Raw genomic sequence first — 20823 nt, 5'->3', positions numbered from 1 at the left:
ACTATGTACATATTACAGGGACCAATATACAGGTCCCTCTCAAAAAATTAGCATATTGTGATAAAGTTAATTATTTTCTGTAATGTACTGATAAACATTAGCCTTTCATATATTTTAGATTCATTACACACAACTGAAGTAGTGCAAGCCTTTTATTGTTTTAATATTGATGATTTTGGCATATAGCTCATGAAAACCCAAAATTCCTATCTCAAAAAATTTGCATATTTCATCCAACCAATAAAAGAAAAGTGTTTTTAATACAAAAAAGTCAACCTTCAAATAATTATGTTCAGTTATGCACTGAATACTTGGTCGGGAATTCTTTTGCAGAAATGACTGCGTCAATGCGGTGAGGCATGGAGGCAATCAGCCTGTGGCACTGCTGAGGTGTTATGGAGGCCCAGGATGCTTCGATAGCGGCTTTGAGCTCATCCAGAGTGTTGGGTCTTGCGTCTCTCAACTTTCTCTTCACAACATCCCACAGATTCTCTATGGGGTTCAGGTCAGGAGAGTTGGCAGGCCAATTGAGCACAGTAATACCATGGTCAGTAAACCATTTACCAGTGGTTTTGGCACTGTGAGCAAGTGCCAGTTCGTGCTGAAAAATGAAATCTTCATCTCCATAAAGCTTTTCAGCAGATGGAAGCATGAAGTGCTCCAAAATCTCCTGATAGCTAGCTGCATTGACCCTGCCCTTGATAAAACACAGTGGACCAACACCAGCAGTTGACATGGCACCCCAGACCATCACTGACTGTGGGTACTTGACACTGGACTTCAGGCATTTTGGCATTTCCCTCTCCCCAGTCTTCTTCCAGACTCAGTTCACTGCTTCCGCAGGTCCCCCAAGGTCTGGAATCGGTCCTTCTCCACAATCTTCCTCAGGGTCCAGTCACCTCTTCTCGTTGTGCAGCGTTTTCTGCCACACTTTTTCCTTCCCACAGACTTCCCACTGAGGTGCCTTGATACAGCACTCTGGGAACAGCCTATTCGTTTAGAAATTTCTTTCTGTGTCTTACCCTCTTGCTTGAGGGTGTCAATGATGGCCTTCTGGACAGCAGTCAGGTCGGCAGTCTTACCCATGATTGCGGTTTTGAGTAATGAACCAGGCTGGGAGTTTTTAAAAGCCTCAGGAATCTTTTGCAAGTGTTTAGAGTTAATTAGTTGATTCAGATGATTAGGTTAATATCTCGTTTAGAGAACCTTTTCATGATATGCTAATTTTTTGAGATAGGAATTTTGGGTTTTCATGAGCTGTATGCCAAAATCATTAATATTAAAACAATAAAAGGCTTGCACTACTTCAGTTGTGTGTAATGAATCTAAAATATATGAAAGTCTAATGTTTATCAGTACATTACAGAAAATAATGAACTTTATCACAATATGCTAATTTTTTGAGAGGGACCTGTATACTACAAGAGTGTACAACTAGGCTCAGGTTGGAGTATATACCTTATTATATACATATTACAGGGAAAAATATATACTACAAGAGACAACTACCTGGAGTATATACCTTAGTATATAAATATTACAGGGAACACTATATACTACAAGAGACTCTTGTAGTATATAGTGTTCCCTGTAATATGTATATAGTAAGGTATATACTCCAGGTAGTTGTACTCTCTTGTAGTATATATTGGTTCCTGTAATATGTATATAGTAAGGTATATACTCAAGGTAGTTGTACTCTCTTGTAGTATATATGGGTTCCTGTAATGTGTATTCTCATGGGTGATTGTGTAGGCAGGGGGCCCCAGTGCACTGCATTGCCCAGGGGCCTATAAGGCTCTTAAGATGGCACTGCGACCACTGCATCTAAGGTCCTCAATATTGCCAGTTTGTTTGTGCTTCTTCAAAAGAGCTTGAACACTACCCCAGTTTGCTTTGAAATCCTTCCCTGGGAGAGACCTTGCTGATGCAGTATAACTGCCTTGTGTCTTGTTGCTGTGCTCATCTTTCCATGGTGTACGATTTGAGACCTGAAACTGTCTTCCACAAATTCACCTTATGGCTGTTCCTCACTCAGTTGTAAGCCTCCTACACAGCTGCTTCTGTTTCAGGTAATGACTGTGTTTCAACCTACATATGAAATTGGTGATTATTAGCCCAGGCTTGATATAATAATTGGTTAAGCATATACCTGACTCCTGCAAAATCTCTGACTTTGTTTAAGTGTTAAGTATTGATGCTAGTCACAACAAATATTTATTTGATTTAGATTTTTCTTCTGTTCGTTCCCTTTGCAGTTTGTAAATTGATAAAAATAAACAATTAAAATCTATAATTTGAAAGCATTCTTACTTTACAGCATTTCTTCATACCTGCCTTTGCACAGTACTTTATCTTTCTGTTTTATTCCAGGGCTCAGGAGCATGACATACAGTGTATGTACAGTATCCAACAAAAGTGAGTACACCCCTCACATTTTTGTGAATATTTTATTATACCTTTTCATGTGACAACACTGAAGAAATTACACTTTGCTACAATGTAAAGTAGTGAGTGTACAGCTTGCATAACAGTGTAAATTTGCTGTCCCCTTAAAATAACTCAACACACAGCCATTATTGTCTAAAACGCTGGCAACAAAAGTGAGTACACCTCTAAGTGAAAACATCCAGATTAGGCCCAATTAGCCATTTTGCCTCCCTGGTGTCACGTGACTCATTAGTGTTATAAGGTCTCAGGTGTGACTGGGGGAGCAGGTGTGTTAAATTTGGTGTTATCGCTCCCACTCTCTCATACTGGTCACTGGAGGTTCAACATGGCACCTCATGGCAAAGAACTCTCAGAGGATCTGAAAAAAAAAAAAAGAATTGTTGCTCTACATTAAGATGGCCTAGGCCAGTGATGACGAACCTTGGTACTACAGATGTTTAAGAACGACATTTCCCATGATGCTCAACAACACTGCTGAGTGCATAAGCATCATGGGAAATGTAAATCCAAAACATTAGGGGTGCCAAGGTTCACCATCACTGGCCTAGGCTGTAGGAAGATTGCCAAGACCCTGACATTGAGCTGCAGCACAGTGGCCAAGACCATACAGCAGTTTAACAGGACAGGTTCCACTCAGAACAGGCCTGTCAGTGCTTAGACCAAGCACCGCACACTGCTTCAAATTGGTCTACATGGCTGTCGTCCCAGAAGGAAGCCTCTTCTAAAGATGATGCACAAGAAATCCTGCAAACAGTTTGCTGAAAACAAGCAGACTAAGGAGGACATGGATTACTGGAACCATGTCCTGTGCTCTGATGAGACCAAGATAAACCTATTTGGTTCAGATGGTGTCAAGCGCGTGTGGCGGCAAACAAGTGAGGAGTAAAAAGACAAGTGTGTCTTGCCTACAGTCAAGCATGGTGGTGGGAGTGTCATGTTCTGGAGCTGCATGAGTGCTTCCGGCACTGGAGAGCTACAGTTCATTGAGGGAACCATGAATGCCAACATGTACTGAGACATACTGAAGCAGAGCATGATCACCCCTCCCTTCGGAGACTGGCCGCAGGGCAGTATTCCAACATGATAACGACCTCAAACACCTCCAAGACGACCACTGCCTTGCTAAAGAAGCGGAGGGTAAAGGTGATGGACTGGCCAAGTGTATCTCCAGACCTAAACCCTATTGAGTATCTGTGGGGCATCCTCAGACATAAGGTGCAGGAGCGCAAGGTCTCTAAAATCCACCAGCTCTGTGATGTTGCCATGGAGGAGTGGAAGAGGACTACAGTGGCAACTTATGAAGCTCTGGTGAACTCTATGCCCAAGAGGGCTAAAGCAGTGCTGGAAAATAATGGTGGCTACACAAAATATTGACACTTTGGGCCCAATTTGGACATGTTCACTTAGGGGTGTACTCACTTTTGTTGCCAGCGGTTTAGACAATAATGGCTGTGTGTGGAGTTATTTTGAGGGGATAGCAAATTTACACTGTTTTACAAGCTGTACACTCACTACTTTACATTGTAGCAAAGTGTCATTTCTTCAGTGTTGTCGCATGAAAAGACCTAATAAATATTTTCAAAATACTATATATCACTTTTGTGATATACTGTATATAAATATACACAAGTCTTTTTTTTCTGGCAGAACATGCCAGAGCGGTGCTCCGGCACCTCTGCCACAGACATTGTGGGAGTAAAGCAGGGTGGCCACGGAGTAAGCATAAGGCAATACAGCTCCGTTCTGGCTGCAGACAGAGATTATCTGCACTCGGCTCTGCCTCTTCTTTCAGACCTGATACTCATTTTGGTGCCAGCCAAATTTGGCTGGTCCAAACCATTTGCTGGGGGGGGGGGGGGGTTATGGTGTGGTGTGGGGTAGTTTTTCAGGGGTTGAGCTTGGCCCCTTAGTTCCAGTGAAGGGAACTCTTAAGGCGTCAGCATACCAAGACATTTTGGACAATTTCATGCTTCCAACATTGTGGGGATGGCCACTTCTTGTTCTAACATGACTGCACACCAGTGCACAAAGCAAGGTTCATAAAGACATGGATGAGGGAGTTTGGGGTAGAGGAATTTGATTGGCCTGCACAAAGTCCTGACCTGACAGAACACTTTTGTGATGAAACAGAGCGGAGACTGCGAGCCAGGCCTTCTCATCCGACATCAGTGCCTGACCTCACAAATGCGCTTTCCCCTAGACACTCCTAAACCTTGTGGACAGCCTCCCCAAAAGACTTGAAGCTGTTAAAATTGCAAAAAGGTGGGCCAACTCAATATTGAACCCTACAGACTAAGACTGGGATACCATTAAAGTTCATGTGCATGTACAGGCAGGCGTCCCAATTCTTTTGTTAATATAGTACACACACACTGGAGATCAAAATTAGAAAATTTATGAGCACTAGATTTTTTTTTTTTCAGGAATAACAATCTTCATTGCTCAACATTTGATGGAATTTTTGTAGTGGCTACACCAGGCTAATAGAACAGTGTTTTTTAAAATAACCAAAGCACTTAAAAAAAATAACTTTATTTTGTAGAAAACACAATGATCAAAATTAGAGAACAGCAGTGACTGTAGCACAGAGAAAGATTACAACTAAAATTTCTGAAGGTTACAAAAATCAACAATTAGTAGGAAGTGTACAGGCCATTGCTTTGAATGACTTCAGCACATCTGCGGCCACATTACATCGCTAGTCTCTCACACTGCTCTGGTGTGATTACGTTCTACTTTTCTTCCAGTTAGGTGACTGACTGTAGTGGGTTTCTTGGCCATAACTGTCTCGCCAAGGATTTTACAGAGGTTTTCTATTGGGTTTAGATCAGGACTCTGGGCTGGCCAATGTTTTCAACTTCAAGGAACTGCCTATCCCGTTTTCCTGTGTGACAGGGGGCATTGTCGTGCATGAAGATTGCTGGCTGATTGGGTGATGAATGCAGGGAAGGAACTGCATATTATCGAAGAACGTTCTGAAACAGTAGCATTCACTCTGCAAAGTAGCTGTATATAAAGAAGCCCAACTCCTTCTGCAGAAAACATCCCCCCCCCAAACCATGACACTTCCCCCTTCCCTTTTTTACTGACTTTACACACTTTGGGTTTAATAGCAGGGGGGGGGGGGGGAGTACCGCGCTTTAAAGGTGCTTAATAAAATTAATACTCAAGAGCTCTATTATTTTATTACTTCCTATGTTATGAGCTCACTGGCACTTTAATATTTTTTACCAGTTTATATATGGATTGTGGATTTTATTAAGCACTATAGTTACATCACCTATAAGAGATTATTTATGTATTGAAGAGAAATCAATTTTATCACTAATAATTAAAATTATTTTACAAATGATGGTGGGATGCACATAGGGATATATAGGATTATTATATTTGGAAGCACTAAAGCACTTTTATTTAGCATGATCAATACGTATTAATTAATTTTATTAAGCACCTTTAAAGCGCGGTACTCCCCCCCTGCTATTAGTATCTGTATTGTGTAGGTTACCAATAACAGTACCTGCAGCATTAAAGGAGATAAATAGTTTGCAGATAGTGACAGCGCGAGAATTTCACCAACCTCTTGTATATACACTTTGGGTTTAGTTTCTCCCCAGTTTTACGATGAATATGTTCTCAACTGACCCAAATAAATTAAACTTGCTTTTATTACTAAAGTGAACTTTGAACCAGTTCGCCTCTGTCCACACAACATGCTCCTAGCAAAGGTTAAGGCCCGTACACACGTACCGATCGTCGGCATACAAACGTCGGCGGACGAAAGATCTGCCGATTGTACGCTTGTTAGTATGGTGCCTCCGACAGCCGTCAGCGCACATTCTGCCAACAAGAGTCTGTCTTGCAAGCATTAAAATTTTTGTATGCCGACACCAGAGCGGCCGATTGTTCGCCAGTCAGTACAGAATTCGGACGACAGACCGCAGATTTGCAAGACTGGGCATGCTCAGAAAAGAAAAAACACAGGGAAAGTTAACCATTACATGACATCACTTCTGCAGTCGGCTGTAGTCGGCGGACAAAATTCTTGTGCTGTCTTTGCACTTTTCAACAGACACCGACAGCCCAGGGACAAAAGACGGCCGATCGTTCGCTGACGATCGGTACGTGTGTACGGGCCTTTAGTCTACCCTTTTGATTCTTTCTGCTAATGAGAGGTTTGCTCACTTCAGAGTGGGCTTTTAGTCCAAAGTTCAAAGACAGATCCTTGCTCTAATCAGCGGAGCTGAGCTGAACTGGTGAGCAATCGCAGCTGCAGTGTTGAACCAATAATTGCCCATTGAGATACTCCACATTATCCTGTCCTTTCTTGCATTTGTCTTGTGTGGACAACCAGCCTTCTTAGGGGACTTGGATAAGTTTGTGACGTTGTAAATATTCTAGAAAAACCAGAGTTAAGGCCCGTACACACGTACCGATCGTCGGCATACAAACGTCGGTGGACGAAGGATCTGCCGATTGTACGCGTGTTAGTATGGTGCCTCCGACAGATGTCTGCGCACAATCCGCGGACAAAAGTCTTTCGTGCAAACATGAAAATATTTGTATGCCGACACCAGAACGGACGATTGTTCGCCTGTCAGTACACAATTCGGCCGACAGACCGCAGATTTGCAAGACTGGGCATGCTCTGAAAATAGAAAACACAGGGAAAGTTAACCATTACATGACATCACTTCTGCAGTCGGCGGACAAAATTCTTGTGCTGTCCTTGTGCTGTCTTTGCACTTTTCAGCAGACACCGACATCCCGGGGAGAAAAGAGGAACATTTGTAAGCCGACCATCGGTACGTGTGTACGGGGCTTTAGACTGACCAGTAACTTGGTTTCTAGGAGTCGTCCAGGACAGCATAGGAGAGTTGGTTCCACCTCCGAAGGTAGGAAACCCACAGCATCAAGTGTATAAAGGAGCAGTCAACATCCCAATTCCCCAGTTTTTTTACTCGAGAACTCCTCCGGAAACGGTTTCTGAAACAAGAAAAAACACTCGTCCAAGATATAATTAGTATATAGGGAAGGAAACCCTGCGGTCCTGGATGACTCCAAGAAACAGAGTTACTGGTAAGTCTAAATCTGTTTTTTTCTCCAGACTTCTGTCCAGGACAGCATAGGAGAGGATCAACGAGAGCTTACCAGATTTAGGGGGGGCGGAGGAGGGAACTACCGCCTGGAGGACCTTTCTCCCAAATGCTTAATCTTGCACTGGGAGGATGTACAGTCTATAATGTTTAATGAAGGTCGAGTAGCTAGACCATGTTGCTGCTCGGCATATTTGTTCTGGTGTCACCCCAGCTTGCTCTTCCCAAGAAGCAGATAGTGCCCATGTAGAGTGAGCTAAAAGGGAAAAAGGGCATTCCTTTCTAAGGCTTTTATAGGCCTCTATAATTACTTGTTTGATCCATCGAGCAATTGTGTTCCTTGAGGCCTGAAGTCCCAATTTTTTACCATAATGTAGAACAAAGAGCATTCAATTTTCTAAAGCCTTTGGATAATTGTAAATAGTGTAAGCCACAAGCTTTCACATCCACAAGGTGGAATTCTGCTTCTTTAGAATTAGTTGGAGACGTACAGAAAGAAGGTAAAACAATCTCTTGGGCCCTGTGAAACTTAGAGGCCACTTTCGGTAAGAACCCCAGATCTGTAAACATTGCCTGTCTGTCTTCAAAAATTTGTAGAAATGGTTCCTTTATTGAAAGCACCTGCAGCTCGCTAATGCGTCTGGCTGTAGAAATCGCAACCAGGAATACTGTCTTGAGTGTAACCCACTTTAAGGACATGGATTCCTACTGCGAATGTTTTATACATCCTTGTAACGCTATTGCCAAATCCCATTTAGGTAAAATTTTAAATGGGACTGGTCTAATTCTTGCCAAACCTTTAAATAATCTGCACACTAGGGGTTCCAGTGCCAGAGATTGTTCTAGAAATACCGACAAGGCTGCCACTTGGACTTTTAATGTACTAATTGCTAGTCCTTTGTCTGCTCCTTCTTGCAAAAAATCCAGGATGGTTGGGACACCTGCTATTTTGGTATCCAACTCGGAACAAAAACACTTTCCCATATTTTAAATAAAATTGTCCGAGTAACTTTTTTTCCTACTAGATAGGATTGTGAGAACCCCCCCATCTGAAAGTCCTTTTGACTTTAAAAGACTTTCCTCAGATACCAAGCCGATAACTTTAGCCTCTGAGCTTTCGGCAACTGGATCGGTCCCTGAGCCAGCAGATCTTCCCTCTCAGGTAACAAAAGGGGAGGTTCTGACCCCAGGTGCAAGAGGGTTGAAAACCAAGGCCTTTTTGGCCAATATGGGATCACTAGGATCAAATTGGTGCTCTCCTGAGCAAACTTCCTTTGGACTAGGGGGAATGAGTGAACGGGGGAAAGGCGTAGCACCAGTGAAAGGTCCATTTTTGTGCCAGGGCATCTATGCCTTTGGCCCCACCATCCTTCTCCGGTGGGAAGTATATTGGGACTTTGTTGTTCACCTTGCTGGCAAACAAGTCCACATTTGGGAGGCCCCACCTTTGAGTTACTATCTGGAAGGCATTCTTGTTCAGAGACCACTCTGATTGGTGCACTCAGTGGCAACTTAAAAAGTCTGCCAGCAAATTGTCCACTCCCGAGGTGGACTGCGGAAATTGAGTTTAGGTTTGCATCTGCCCAAACAAAAATGGTGCCGGCCAGTCACATTAAGGAAGAGCACCGTGTCCCTCCTTGTTTGTTGATATACACTACTGATGACCTGCCAGATCTCTTGCGAATGCCCTCAGGGCTTCCCATATCGCTCGTAACTCCTCCAATTGGCCGAGCTTAGGGATTCTATCCTGTACCAAGCCCCCCGGGCCACTTTTGTTCCCCAATGGGCTCCCCATCCCCAGGTACTGGCATCTGTTATAATACGGATGGTCACCGGGATGGACCACTTAAAGACTTTTTTAAAGGTTTTTCTCATTCCTCCACCACCAAAGCGTCCGCTTGGTCTTCTGGGAAAGGCAAAAGATTTCATCCAAAGACTGTTGACTTCTGTCCCAAACATTTAAGGTTTGTTTGGAGACAGCTGAAGTAGGCTCTTGCCCAAGGAACCACTGGAATCATTACCACTAAGAGCCCTAGGCACGACATGGCTGTACTGAGGGACAATCCTTGATTGTTTTGAAACGCAACCGCTGTAGCTTTTACTTTTTCTACCGTGAGAAAAATTTTTGCGCCACCGAGTCAATTTTGTACCCCAGATAACAAAGGTTTTGTGTTGGGATTAGGTTTGATTTCACTTGATTTATTAACCAGCCTAGATCCTCTAGCAACAGAATGGCTACCCGTAAATCCTCCTGTAAATGGGGCAACGACTGAGCGAAAAATAAAAGGTTAGCTAAATATGGGATAATTGAGATCCCTTTTAGTCTCAGGGGGGCCAATGCCTCTGCGAGGACCTTCATAAATATTCTGGAAGAAGCAGAATGGCCAAATGGTAGAGCCCTGAACTGAAGATGGCATACCTCCTTTCCCCAATTGATTGCTACTCTCAAAAATTCTTGCTATTCCTGGTGAATCGGTATGTGCAAATAAGCGTCCCTTAAATCGAGGGAAGCCATATAGCAATCGGGGGGGGGGGGGAGAATTGCTTTTACCGTAAAGAATGGTTTCCATACGAAACCTCCTGTAGGTTACCCATTTGTTTTGAGATTTTAGGTTCAGAATGAGATGAAACTTGCCCAATGGTTTCTTCACCACAAAAACGTGTGAATAAAAGACCTTGATTTGTCTCTTCCTGAGGCACCAGAATTAGGACCCGCTGATCCATCAGGTTTGCCAATTTGAGACAGAAGTGCAGACGCCTTCCGAGGATCTCTGGGGGGGGGGGGGGGGGGGTGTCAAGAACCTCTTTGCAGGTGGAGTGTTCTTGAACTGGATCAGAAAAAACTGAATTTTTGTAAAATCTTACCGTAAAATTCCTTTCTCTGAGTCCTCCGACAGTCCCGCCCACTCATACAGTCTTCACCAATGGGGATGTCCCAAAGCAGTGTAGACATGAGGGGTGGGAAATGCAACCATCAGAAAAGGCAACGCAGTACCCATATCAGAGAAAGGAACCTTACATGAACAGCAAGGGAACCTTCTGGGCAACAAAAAAGCTCAACAGGAGCAATAACCCAGGAAAGCAAAAAGCCAAGGGGGTAAACAACCCCAACAGTCAGGGACCCACACATTTTACAAAAATTCCATTTTCTAACGTCCCCTGACAGTCGCCGCCCCTCATATAGTCTTCACAAATGGGATGTCCCAAAGCAGTGTAGACATGAGGGGTGGGAAGCGCAACCGTCACAAAGGCAACGCAGCACCCAGGTCAGAGAAAGGAACCTTATCTGAACCAGAAAGGTAAACTCTGGGTAACAAGAAAGCTCAACAGGAGCAACAACCCAGGAAAGCAAATCAACAAAGGGGAAAACAACCCCAACAGACAGGGACAGGTAAACGCCATGTCCCCCTCAAGGCACGGCCACGTACAGGACTTTGCGGCCAAAGGAGGCATCTGCCGATGCCAAAACGTCAAGTTTGTAAAATTTGCAAAAGGTGTGCACGGACGACCAAGTCGCTGCCTTGCACACCTGGGCCACCGAAGATTGATGCCGGAGTGCGCCTTGACAGGGAAGGGCGGTACCCGTTCCCTAATCGAGTAGGCCTGCACAATTGTCTGTCTAATCCATCTTGAAATGGTTGCCGCAGACGCAGCCATACCCTTCTGAGGGCCCTCGGGAAGGACAAAAAGAGAATCCGACCTGCGGAAGGATTCAGTAGACGACAGGTACACCCTGATCGCCCAGACAACATCCAAGGAATGCAAGGCAAACTCCTTAGGATGTTTAGGATTCGCACACAGCAAAGGCAAGACAATATCCTCGTTAAGATGAAAATCGGATACCACCTTAGGAAGAAAAGGTTGCAAGACTATCTTATCCCTATGAACAACCAGGTAAGGAGAGCGGCAAGACAGGGCCGCCAACTCCGACACTCTGCGGGCAGACGTGATCGCCACCAGAAAGGCAACCTTCCGTGATAGCACAGGCAGAGGAATCTCCCTGATGTTCTCAAAAGGAGGACGTTGCAAAACAGACAGGACCAAATTCAGGTCCCAAGGAGGTAAAGGCGCTCTCCTAGGAGGAGCCAAATGACGCACCCCTTGAATAAAGGTGCGTATCAAAGAGTTTGACGCCAAACAGCGCTGGAAAAGGATTGCCAGCGCAGACAACTGACCCTTAATAGTGGTTAGCGCAAGACGCTGGTCCACACCAGATTGCAGGAAAGCCAACAGACTCACCACCGAAAAGGAGTGAGGATGGAAGCCCCTTGATTCACACCAGGCAAAACAAGCCTTCCAGGTACGGTAATAGATATTACCAGACGAGGCCTTCCTAGCCTTGAGCAGGGTAGGAATGACGAGAGACCCCGCCGACGAGAGACCCCGATCTCTCAAGACCTGGCTTTCAACAGCCACGCCGTTAAAGCCAGCGACTGTAAAGAAGGATGGAAGATCGGCCCCTGAGACAGTAGATCGTCTCGAAATAGGAACCACCAGGGAGGCTCGACGACTAGTTGCATGATGTCCGCGTACCAAGACCGGTTTAACATGAGAATTACCTACCCCGTAAGAAAAACCTACCCTCATCACTTCCGGGCAGAAACAGCTGAGCAGCGCAGCATGCGCATGCTCAGAGCCGCGGATACCTAATGGAAGAACTGAGGAGCTTACTAGTGCGCATGCACACTAGTATGAAACGATCACGGTGTACCGTGAAAAAAACCTACCGAGGCGGCGGTTACATAAAACAGCTGTGCTGAAATACGAGTAATCTCCGCTCCTGTGCCTGTCACTTCCCTGATCTCGGCAAGTAAATATAAAAGCGGCTCTCGGCTCCGTGATTTATGTTTTCATACACCCGCCGCCGCTTTTATATTTACTATCCGAGATCAGGGAAGTGGCAGGCACAGGAGCGGAGATGACTCGTATTTCAGCACAGCTGTTTTAGTGTAAAAGCTGCGTTACATATAGTGCCGAGCACCGGAAGTGACGAGGGGTAGGTTTTTCTCACGGGTAGGTAATTCTCACGGAACACCGGCGCGGCCAGTCCGGGGCCACCAGAATCACCAACTTCGGTTCCGAGACCAACCTGCGAAGGAACCTGGACAACTGAATCGGGGGGAAGGCATAGATCTGTTGATACCGATTCCAAGGCACCACCAGCGCATCCGCGGCGTCCGCCAGAGGATCGCACATTCTTGCCACGAACATTCCCACCTTGTTGTTCAGCTGAGATGCGAACATCCGGGGATCCCCAATGCGCACACAGCATCTGAAACACCTCCGGGTGTAAGGACCATTCCCCCTGGCCCAGGGTCTGGCAGCTCAGATAATCAGCCTGCCAGTTATCCAAACCTGGAATGTGAACTGCTGAAATCGCCGGGACCTGCGTCTCGGCCCAAGACAGAATTTTGGTCACTTCCTGGGCCGCCCAGGCACTCCTGGTGCCCCCTTGGTGATTGATGTAAGCCACCGCAGTTGCGTTGTCCATCTGCACCCGCACAGGGCGGCCCCGAAGATGATCCGACCAACAGAGCAAGCGTAGTCTGATCGCTCGCAGTTCCAAGATATTTATTGGCAGGGAGGATTCCTCCTCCGACCAAGTGCCCTGGGCAGACCGAGTGCACAGAACGCCACCCCAGCCCGACAGGCTGCCGTCCGTGGTGATCACTGTCCACAACAACGGCCGGAAGGATTTCCCCTCTAGAGCCGGAGACTGGAGCCACCACAGAAGATCCTCTCTGACTTGGTGACTCAAAGATATCCTCCTTTCCAATGAATGAGGATGCTTGTACCATCTGGCCAGGATCTCCGCTTGAAGAGATCGTGTGTGGAACTGTGCAAATGGTATTGCCTCGAAGGCTGACACCATCAACCCCAGGGACCGCAGACAGGTCCAGAGCGATGAGGATTAGTTGTCCCTGAGGGACCTGATCTCGTTCTGCGGAGTCCGGAGTTCGTCCTCCGGCAGAACGACTTTTGCTTGGGTGGAATCCAGGACCATCCCCAAGTAAGGGAGGCGAAAAGAAGGGGACAAAGTCGACCTCTGAAAGTTGATGGTCCACCCAAACTCCTGGAGCGTCTGAACTGTGGTTGACAGATCGCACAACAGACTCGGACTGGAACTCGATCTTAACAGGAGATCGTCCAAGTATCCCAAGATCGCAATCCCCTGTGCCCGCAACAGGGCCAGAACTGGAGCCAACACTTTGGTTAACACCCTTGGAGCCGAAGCGAGACCGAAAAGGTAACGCCACAAACTGATAGTGTTCCTCCGCGATTGTGAATCGGAGGTATCTCTGATGACCCTCGAATATGGGGATGTGCAAATACGCATCCTTGAGGTCGATTGAAGCCAGGAAATCTCCCTGGCTCAAGGAGGCTACCACTGAACGGAGTGATTCCATACGGAACTTCTGAACCCACACGAAGCGGTTCAGAGCCTTCAAGTTTAGAATCGGACATACCTTGCCCTCCGTTCTGGGCACAGTGAACAGATTCAAATAAATCCCCTGAAATCTGTCCTGATGCGGCACCGGGACGATCACCCCTTGGGCAAGGAGATCCTAAACCGCCTGTTGGAAGATCTTGTAAACGATCTGGGGTCAAACGAAGAATTGAGGGAAAGAACCTGTTCGCTGGGCCCGATAGAAATTCGATCTTGTATCCTGATCGAATGATTTCCTGAACCCACCTGTCCTGAATCCGGACCAACCAAGGTTCGGGAAAACCGAGCAGACGTCCCCCCACCCCTGGAATGGGTGAGGGCGCCCCTTCAGGTCGAGACGGACTGGGCCGCCGTGCCAGCGTGGGTGGCTTTGGACTTGTTCGCCCAAGGCTTCTTCTGGCCACCATGGCCCTTGAAGGATTTGCCCTTGTCCTGTGCCTTGAAGGCACAAAAGGACCCCCGATTTGGTTTAAAGGAAGGGCCCTGCTTACCGCGGAAAAACTTACCCATGGGAGCTTGGGGCAGCAGAGTGTTTTTTCTCCCAGTGACCCCCTAAGGCTCGGTTCACACTGATGCGATGCGGGAAGGCTGCGAATTCGCAGCCTGTTCCCGCATCGCACACGCACCCCCGGCAGTTCACACTGCCATATGCGATCCGCTGGGGGTGTCAATGTAATCTTAACGACACCCCCAGTTTGATCGCATATCGCAGTGCGATCGTGCAGTTCGCACAGGATCGGATCGCACAAGTGTGAACCGCTGTGCGATCCGATCCTGATGCGGCAGCAAAAATGCCTCCTGTGCGTGTTTGCTGCGGGTGCGATGCGAATTTAGCCATACAAACTGTATGGCTAAACTCGCACCGCACAGCTGATCGCATGTCATGTCGGAGCAGTGCGCTCCGACATGACATGCGAACCCCGCACACGCAGTAGTGTGAACCGGGGCTTAACCAATTCATTCAGGGAGTCCCCAAAAAGGCGATTCCCCGCATAAGGGATGTCTGGTCAGCCGACCAGCTCTTTAGCCATACCATACGACGGATCATCACTGCGAAAGCAGATAGTCGGGAGACTAAAGGGGCCTCATCCAAGGCCCGCGTCACACAGGTATAAAACAGCTTGAATAATCTGGTCCACCATCTCCAAAGTAGCAGGAGGGGCGGAATCAGCCACAAGGGTGCGTCAGAGCACCTTGGCCCACTCTACCACAGCCTGAGAGACCATTACAGAGGCGAAAACAGGTTTCATCAAAGAATCCGCCACCATATAGGAGTGGCGAGTAAGCGATTCCACCCGCCTATCAGTAGGGTCCCTAAACACCGGAGAATCCTCCGCGGGCATCAGAGTGTTCTTGTTCAACCTGGACACCGTGTGATCCACCTTAGGGGCCACGGTCCAGCACGAATCCGTTGGAGACGCAAAGGGATAACGGTACTAAAACCGCTTTGGCACCACAAAATTGCGCTTCAAATTGCGCCATTGTTCGTTCACCGTTTTGTGAAATTCAGCGGGACAAGCAAACACTTGTGCCGCTTTCTGGGTTCTGCGGGTAACAAAAGAAGCCCGCTTACCCGGCGGGTGGGGCTCATCCTCTAAATGTAGTGCATCTTTAACCGAACTAATAAGCGCAGACATAGCTGCGCGTTCTCTGGCCGTCCCGGGGGGGGAATATCCCCCTCCTTATCCTCCGCCTCCCCGTTCCGACAGAGGACTGAGACCCTTCAGGGGGTACGCTGTCCATGGCAACCATATCCGACTCAGAATCAGAGGAGTGAGAAAGCCTAGGCCTTTTTCTAGAAGCCCGTTCAGACATCAACAGATCCACGTTGGACGCTAAAGTCGCAAGTGCAGCAGTAATCGCAGACGATTCAGGCGTACCTGAATCTTCCACCAGAGCTGGGGGGAATTTGCTGTCCTGGGACTCCATAAAACTTTATGGCACTTGCCCTTTAAAACCGCGATAGCGGCGAATCCCACCGCAATGAGGACTAGCCTGAGACACCCCACAGGGAGGAATATAACCGATAGCATAAAAAGTCCCCCAGAAGTGTAGCTATACAGTTACCACGCTTGCTGAACGATCTGGCTGCATGAAGAAAGGAAGTGATGTCACACTGCTAGAGGCTAAATAGTACTCGGGCCAAGGAAAAAAGGTTGCCAATAGAAAGTCATGGGGAGGCTCCTGGAAAATGGCCCCCGAACACATGTACAAAAACCTTGCCACACTAAAGATGGCGCCCGAAAGTGCGAGATACACTACATGGAAAATGGCTGCTGAATGCCCTTACTGAAGCCAGAACAGCCTGCCCACACCCAAAATGGCGGCCCCACGATTTTTCACCGCAGCGGCCCCCACACGCATGCCTGCACCCCCAAACTCAAACTAAACAGTGCCGAAGGGTTCAGGGACCCCCAAAACCCCCCACAGCGCAGTGCAGCCGCAATAGCACCCCCGCAGGGACCGGGAGGAAAGGCAGGGCCCAGACACACAGACATGAGGGGGATAACACAGACTCCAGCAGACTGTCGTCCCCCTGACAGAGGCCCCACATACACCCCGGACATGCAATGTCACAAAAAAAAAAAAAAAATCCCAGAGGTGGTATCATGGTTACTTACCGATCCACAATGACGTGGGTGCCTCTCTGCGACGGGAAGCCTCCCACCCCTGGTGGTGGGGGTGCCGTCAGCCAAAACAGGATTCTAGTAACACGCGGGAGGACACAGTTGAGACATCCTAGTGAAGTGGCCACTTCGCGGGCTTTTGTCCCTGAGGACAGGACGTTTGCGAGGCCAGGGCGTAAGCATAGACTGCTAAACGCTCGATGGCGGGCTGGGATTCCGTAAAGCTCTAGTACAACCAGTCCGATTCCCAGCTCCACAAACGCTGTAGTCTTCCGAAGTTCTGACTAACTAGCGCAGGAAACAAATAAAAAAGCTAACAGTGCAAAGATGTAGGAAAACAGAAGAAAAGGCTGAGACTGTAGCCCCAGCATAGGGAAGCCCATCTTACTCCTAACTAGGCAAAAGACAAACTGGGTTGGGAATGCTGATAGCAGGGGGGTATTGGACCAGTGGGAAAGCCCCCTACAGGTGTGTCTATGCAAATTGTTTGTGTTTTTTAACAAGTCTTATGCCTAGCTTGCTCCTGTGGATAAAAGGTCAATACCCATTGGTGAAGACTATATGAGGGGCGGCGACTGTCAGAGGACGTAAGAGAAAGATTTTTTTCTCCGGCTCCAACCATTCTTTTTTGATGGAGTCCGATAAAGCATTAGGCACCGGAAAAACCCTAGATTGACCTTCCTTCAGGGTTTGGTACATTTGGTCATGCAGGGACAATAAAACCTGTTTTTCTTTAATGTCCAGAGTTTCACAAATTACTCCTAGCAGGGCTTCCACCTCTTCAAGTGAAAGCTTGTATCTAGGTGATTTTGTCCCAGACTCAAGGACATCTCTGGAAGAAGCAACTTCACTCAGCTCTTCCAGGGAATCCAAATTCTCCTCCCTTTCCCTACCCCAGCATGCCCCAGTTGCCTCTTTGTAAACCAGTTTGTCTATACAGGGTTTACAGAGTGGCTTAGTCCAGCCTTCCTTAAATTTGGAAGCACAGGCAGAACATCTTTTTCCCCCTGGCTTCTCCGCTTCTTTAAGCTGAGCCTAAACAAAAAGAAAGGAAGAAAGGCAAAAAACATCACACCTTAAAAAAGGAAAAAAGGGTGCACCATCACCAGTGAAAAAACAATGGTGCTGGATCCAGGGCTCTCTAGCCTGGATCCAGGCCGAGAGAGAGTCAAAGGCTAAAAATATCAACCCCTTTTGAAGCTTGCTTTTTTCCCCCCCTCTCCCTCACACCCAGCTCTATAGGTTAGCCATCCCTGTGGTTCCTACCTGAGCCAGGCCGGCGCCACGGATCCTTTATTCTCCTGCATCATAGCACCGTTGTGCTCGTGTAGGAGTGGATCGTCCTCTGTCAGCGGTTGGCGTTTTTAAATAACCTGCCACAGTTCCAGCGTCCTCGCCACTGCGAGACCCGGGACAGGAAGTGTGACGCCTCGAGGCCCGCCTTCCTCCTAATGCGCTCCAAAGGCCAGAACTTAAGGCCTGCGCATGCACCCCCCCCCCGGTTTCTCTTGCAGAGAGATGGCTCCTCATCACTGCTGCAAGACTTTAAACAAAGTCACCTGCTCCTCCTCCGGTTTAGGAAACACAAAAGACTGGGGAAGTGGGATGGTGACCACCCCTTTATACATCTGATGCTTTGTGTTTCCTACCTCTGGAGGTGGAGCCTATCTCTCCTATGCTGTCCTGGACAGACAACTGTAGAAATCATAGATTTGAAATGACAAAACCTCTCTTGCTATGGCTGAAAGGGTCATCCCTTTGGCCTTCATCTGGACAACCTGGTGCCAGAGGGCTTCAGTCACTTTAGAACGGCTCACCATCTTTTAAAATCAGTGAAAACTGGAAAATTAGCTTGCCAATTTAATAAGGTTTGTCAGATAATTAAATCAATTAGCACAAGGTGCCAGATTAACACCAATAACTGGGAGTAAATCGGAAAGTGTTCTCTAATTTTGATCAATGTTCTTTTTCAAATCTCATTGAAGTTTTTTATTAAAAATATATGTAACTCATGAAATATGCTTAACAAAACTGCTATTTTTCAAATAGGACTGAGCAGTGACTTTGAAATCTAGGAAATTGTAGGTTGTTCTTTAATTATAATCTCCAATGTAGGTCTGTGTATATCTATCTAGATACACACATTATACATTCCTCTCTATTTTCAATTGAATGCGATGAGAGCTCTAAGGAAGTAGGGGAGGAGAAGTAGCAGCACACTGGTCTTCCGTGTGTGTGTGTGTGTGTGTGTAGGGGTGCATGTCAGCACAAGTCTAATCATTTGAGGAGAGCAAGCTGAGCTCTCAGCACAGCTAAAGATTTGACCACAGGTTGCTCTCCTGCCTAGTGTGGTCGGTTTTTGATAGGAAAGCAGAGGGACTGTCAGGAACAGCAGGGATTGCACACAAAGGAAGCAATGCAAAGAGAACAGGATTACTTTGTCATACAAGTACAGCAGGCACATATCAGGCATATGAAATGTTGGTTTTACATATTCTTTAACTGCATCCCTCTGTTTTCTCAAACAGATTACAAGGAACATCTGTTTTATATGAAAAGATAAATGAATTTCCAGGTCTGAAACCTGGTACTCCTAGATAAACTAGGAATTGAGAAACCACATGCTTTTTATCACAAGGTGCACTTATTTTCTTTACCTGCATCTGTACAAATAAACAGGACAAACACAAACTGTTCAGCTGAAATGTGTATTACTCATCTGTATTATATACAATGTGTACATCGTATGAAGGTCACAGTCTTTATCCTAAGGCATTTGGGGAGAGATGGGTTAGAGTCCTCCATGGTTGAGTTCTGGAATGTGTTAAAAATATAACCGTCTCTCCCGGGTCATTTAATCCATCTACATGGGACCTTCCCCTTTGAGAGAGGGCAAACCTGCGTATTAGCAATTTTTTTAATGCTAAGGAATAGTTAATAATTTAAAAGCAAAAAACAGTCTACAAAAGATTAAAATAAGAAAGAGAAGTCTGTATATGTTGGAGGAGGCTGGCTGATCCTTTCACATGCCTTGGGTTCATTTTAGGGAGTTCCAGTAAGACACCTTAGAAATGTCAACCTAACTTTCATACAATCGTAGCCACACCCTTCTCACTCATTCACTTCACATACATTGGCAAATAACATAGCATCTGTATACATGTGTCAACCGTTCTGCCATTCATAAGCAATATACAAACACTCATACACCACTTTCACTACCTAATCCGCTTATGACTGTGTGTGCAGGCATATATATTTACAAAGCCTAAAATCTATATATAGTTCGATATATATATTATTTACACATACACACACAATCATCCACTGTATATTCTTTCATTAAACCATCAAATATGTGCACTTTATATTTCAAGGATAACCTTTCTATGGCACCAAACAGCAGTGCTGGTACCATAGTGGGCCTGCCTCTTTATATAAAAAAAAAAAAAAAAAGGAGAACAAGTGCCACACACAATTTATGTCCCTCACACAAAAGCCACGATCCACATGCATACAAAAATGACAGCACTGCAATGTTCCGGTGGTTTCAAAGGATCGAGCTGTCTGGAGGTAGCATGGAGTGTGTGTGGACCATTGTACGGATTTTCTGGGGGTTGCCTCAAGCCAGGAAGACTACGAATATGATGAAGAAAACGATAAGTATAAGAAAAATCTTGATCATGAGCCAGCGGTTTGATGTAACGGACTGAAAATATTTCAGGATTTCAGAGTGGGCTGCTTCCACATTCAGCTGTGTATCCTCTATATTCCCATCAATTCTGTTAAAACAAAAGCAAACACATGTAACAGCTATAATGTGGATTTAACCACTTAAGGTAAGGGCCAGGCCTATTTCTGACACTTGTTTACAAGTTCAAATCAGTTATCTTTTGCTAGTAAATTACTTGGAACATACATGCATACACACAAATATAATTATATATATATATATATATATATATATATATATATATATATATATATATTTTTTTTTTTTTTTTTTTTTTTCTTAGCCGAGACCGTTGCAATACTTTATGTCACACCGTATTTGCACAGCAGTCTCAAACGCAATTTTTTTGGAAAATAAAAAATATAAAAAAAAAAAAAAAAAAACACAGTAAAGTTAGCCCAATTTGTTTCTATATTGTAAAAGATAATGTTATGCCGAGGAAATAGATACCCAACATGTCATGCTTCA

General features: G+C 46.0%; 1 protein-coding gene across 1 annotated transcript in view; it reads right to left on the bottom strand.

Moving 5' to 3' along the window:
• Positions 1-19316: 19316 nt before the first annotated feature.
• STX5 (syntaxin 5) overlaps positions 19317-20823 on the bottom strand; it is a 34792-nt gene continuing 33285 nt past the window's right edge. The window contains exon 11 of the mRNA XM_082269890.1: positions 19317-20404. Within this exon, the coding sequence (XP_082126016.1) occupies positions 20245-20404 (160 nt within the window). The 3' untranslated portion in view covers positions 19317-20244. The remainder of the gene's footprint in view (positions 20405-20823) is intronic.

This window comes from Pelophylax lessonae (genome assembly GCF_965119305.1).
Source record: "Pelophylax lessonae genome assembly, chromosome: 10".
NCBI lineage: Eukaryota > Metazoa > Chordata > Amphibia > Anura > Ranidae > Pelophylax > Pelophylax lessonae.
Note: the sequence above shows the minus strand (reverse complement) of the source record. Positions and strands in the feature narration are given on the sequence as shown.